General features: G+C 56.1%; 1 protein-coding gene across 1 annotated transcript in view; it reads left to right on the top strand.

Moving 5' to 3' along the window:
* LOC113209684 (transmembrane protein 151B-like) overlaps positions 1–3,635 on the top strand; it is a 69,174-nt gene that overhangs the window by 56,226 nt on the left and 9,313 nt on the right. The window contains exons 3-4 of the mRNA XM_052272185.1: positions 2,622–2,789; positions 2,986–3,200. Coding sequence (XP_052128145.1) covers positions 2,622–2,789; positions 2,986–3,200 — 383 coding nt within the window. The remainder of the gene's footprint in view (positions 1–2,621; positions 2,790–2,985; positions 3,201–3,635) is intronic.

The following is a 3,635-nucleotide window of genomic DNA, read 5'->3' as shown; positions in this document are numbered from 1 at the left end:
CCACAGGCACACACACGCACATGCAGGAGGCGCTCTTGATTCTTCCTGCTCGTGGAGATTGCCACTCGGGACGGGACCCGACGCCGACCCTCCGCCCCGCTCCGCCCCGCTTCCCCCCGCTTCATCCCGCTCAACCCCGCCGCGCTCCGCCCGCTCTTCTCCACCCGCGCAAGGACCCGGCCTTACTGAACCCCGGCGGGCGGATGCTGGGCCCCTGCACGACGCCCCGCCCCCCGGCGGGGGTCATGCAGAGAGTGTGACACTGTGACACGGGTCTTCGCACCCAATACCCTGATCAATTCCGACCCACTCCCCCGGCCGAGCTCCCGGCTCACCCCGCGGGGGGGCCACGGCACTCGAAGGAAACCGCGCCCGAGGGAGAGCCCTTCTCGGGGGAGCAGCGCCAGCAGCAGCAGCAGCCTCGGCCTCACGGGGTCCAGGAGCGGGCGGCGGAAGGAATCCCTGACAAATGGCGCACCCCGGCTCCTCCCAGGCGGCCGCCTGCCCCCCTTCCGCGGCTTCCGCGCCACCACCGCCACCCGGCTAGACGAATGCTTTCATAACTTCTATCACGATCCACGATCCCCCTCGACCCTTTCGGGTCGCCCCCCTCTCGCCCCCTCCCCTCCCTCTCCTCTCACCGTGTCTCGCAGCCTCCCTAATCGTCACCCTCCGGCACCTTCCCGAGAGGCTCCGCCGGGCTGGCTGGTCGGGGGATATCTCCTCTTTTCAGCCCCAACCTCTGCTGCCACCAGAGAGCGGCCTCCGTATCTTGATCACAGGCAGCTGCTCTCCTGGGCCGTAGCGCTCTGCCTCAACAATTCGGCTGCTTCTCTGCGTCTCGCCTCGCTGGTTTCCTTCCTCTCCTGCTCTCATCCTGGACCACCTCCTCCCCCCCTCCTCCTTCTCCTCCTTCTCCTCTTATTCCTCTTCCTCTTCCTCCTCTTCCCCGTCCTCCTCGTCGTCTTCCTCGTCGTTCTCTTCCTCGTCCTCTTCCTCCTTTTCCTGATCCTCCTTCTCCCCCCCCCCTCCCTCTGTCATCCATCCCCGTGCTTGTTCCCCCTACGCTCCCTTACTGCCGCCATGAAATCCCTGGCGGCCACACCAGCTGCGCGGGAGCGGGACCTGGCGCCAGCAGCGGCAACAACAACAACAGCGCCAGCAGCAGCGTGAGCAACAACAACGCGGCCGCAGCTGAGTACAGGGTCCTGTCGGGCGCGGCGCCTACACGCACGGGTGGCCGGGTGACCGGTGGGCCCGACACTCAACACGACACAACAAGGCGGAGCGCAACGCAGCACGGCTGAGCACTGCGGCCTTGTGAGCCGCGAGAGCCTTCCTGCGGAAGCATGTAGGCGTCGGCCGTTGAGCGTCGAACTGTTGGTTGTTGTTGAGTCGCTCAGTCGTTAATAAGCCATCCATTCCCCGTTTATGAACCTCGGTCCTCACAATAAACCGCAATAAACCTAAGTGCAGAACTGCACTGGTTAAACAAAGGTGCTAAGTCGAGCCTTTCCTGGGGTACTAAATAAATTTTCAGTTAAGTGCCTTTCAAAGGCACTAAACGGCACTAAACAGCCTGAAAGGTGCTAAAATTAGTGCCTTTGTAAAGCGGCACTAAACGTTTAGTTCCTTTGTAAAGGTAGGAGGTAGCACCTTTGTTTTTCCCGTGTGTTCAGCAGTTCAGCAGCAGTAGTTGTGAGTGGCAGCAGAAGTAGCAAGCTTCTCTGACCCAGGAATTATGGTGACTTCAGTTGGACACCTTCTTGTTTCTAGTATTTACTGCACCGTGTTAAGCCATGGCTTATAAATGCGAGACAGCTCTTTGCCATCGCAAAGAATAGGAATATGACCAGAGCAGCATGGCATGGACAACAATAATGATAAGGTGTAAGTTCCCGTACTAACTGTAAGTGATGGGCGGCCACAGTTGTCCACCTCACCTGCTGGGCACACTTACAGTGTAGTTCGGCAAGGGGAGCGGGGGGTTCAGCCGGCCTGCGCACTGTAGCGTGGCGGAGGGGAGGGCTGCAGGGGAGGCTGGGGTTGGCGGAGAGAGAGAGGCGTAATCAAGGCACTAGCGCCGCATGCATAGTGAGCGAGTGCCAGAGGCAGAGGCACCAAAGCGAAAATGTTTTCCAATGCGGCGCGTCCGCGTGTTTGCAAAATGCCTTTTGGGGAGAAAAAAGCGTCGGAAATTGGTGCAAACGCGGGAAATGACTTTTCGTGTTTTTTTATGTGTGTGTGTGTGTGCATTGCGTTCGACTCCACCAAACCCCCTTTCCCCACCCCGTCTCGCGCTGTCTTTCCGATTTAAATCCCATCGCACTCCTATTATTACCGCAGCAGCCTTCCCCCTTTTCCAATCTCTGGCGATGATGGCCATCGTATGCTTTTTGTATATTCCTCCCCCGTTCGTTTTCCCCGACGGATTCCCACTGGGTCGCCGAATACGCCGCGTCTAACAACTCCTTCTCTTTCTATTTTTATTCTGCAGCGGCGGAGTTGACGCTTTCATTAGCGATTCCAATCAACGCGACAACAAAACTGGCAGCAAAAAATAGAAATGGGGGAGAGTGGAAGTAATCGAGTCTGAGTGATATGATAATGATCGTTTGCAGAGTCCGGTGCCTGGCCAGAGGCCTGGCCGGGTGCAGTGCGTGCACGGTGGCGTGGGGCTGTGCCGAGCGCTGCGCAGGGAGGCCAACCTCAAGTGCCTCATGCTGACCCTGCTCATCCTGGGCTGCTGCGGCGCCGTCACGTGGTGCCGGCTCACCGAGGTCACCAGGGTACGTACAGAGGCACGCCAGAATAAAGAAGGCCTCGACGAAATTAATTAACTTCAGGACGAAAAATAACAACGTTACATTAATATTTTTGAGACTTTTGAATTCACTCGTCAAAGAGAAATATTTAAAACGATTTCCAACAGGTTTGGCCAGACCATTTTTCTAAACTCGTCCTCCCTTTCCGTCTTGCTTGCAGGTGATGCTGCCGAGACAGCGGATGTCATCGTCAGGCACGCCGTGCGAGGCGGGCTACCTCTACATCCCCGTGTGCTTCCTCGCGCTGCTCTACCTCGTGTACCTCGCCGAGTGCTGGCACAGCCGGGCGCAGCTGTCGCTGCAGGGCCACTCGCAGACCCTGGCCGAGGTGCTGTGCTTCGTGCAGCAGATGCGCACCGCCGAGCCCGTCGTCTGGTAAGACTAACTTGCCGACTTAGTTAGTACCGAACACTACCAGACCAGGGATGGACGAGAGATTAAGTTTCAAACCAAATAACAAGACAACATTTCCAGACGAACAATCAAGCACTTTTCTGCTTTTTATACGATGGGTTCAGGTTTCATTACATTGCAGCCAATTTCGCACTTACAACTTCTCCATAAATAGTAAATACACTGGTAAAACAAGTGTTTAATTTTGCACGTCAATTGACGTTTAAGTTCAAGTGTGCATTTTCTCGACACTTTGTGATGTCTAACTTTGTTATACGTCAATTGGTGTTTAAAATTTCGACACTTCCGAAACGTGTAGCAGCTGTACACCGTATGGTTCCCTTTTGACAGCATACAACTGTGTGTGCCCAAGTGTGCAGAATTTAAACGTTTACAAAACGTCTAAAATTTGCACAC

This window comes from Frankliniella occidentalis, unplaced genomic scaffold (genome assembly GCF_000697945.3).
Source record: "Frankliniella occidentalis isolate FOCC.00 unplaced genomic scaffold, Focc_3.1 Scaffold194, whole genome shotgun sequence".
NCBI classification, from domain to species: Eukaryota; Metazoa; Arthropoda; class Insecta; order Thysanoptera; family Thripidae; genus Frankliniella; species Frankliniella occidentalis.
Note: the sequence above shows the minus strand (reverse complement) of the source record. Positions and strands in the feature narration are given on the sequence as shown.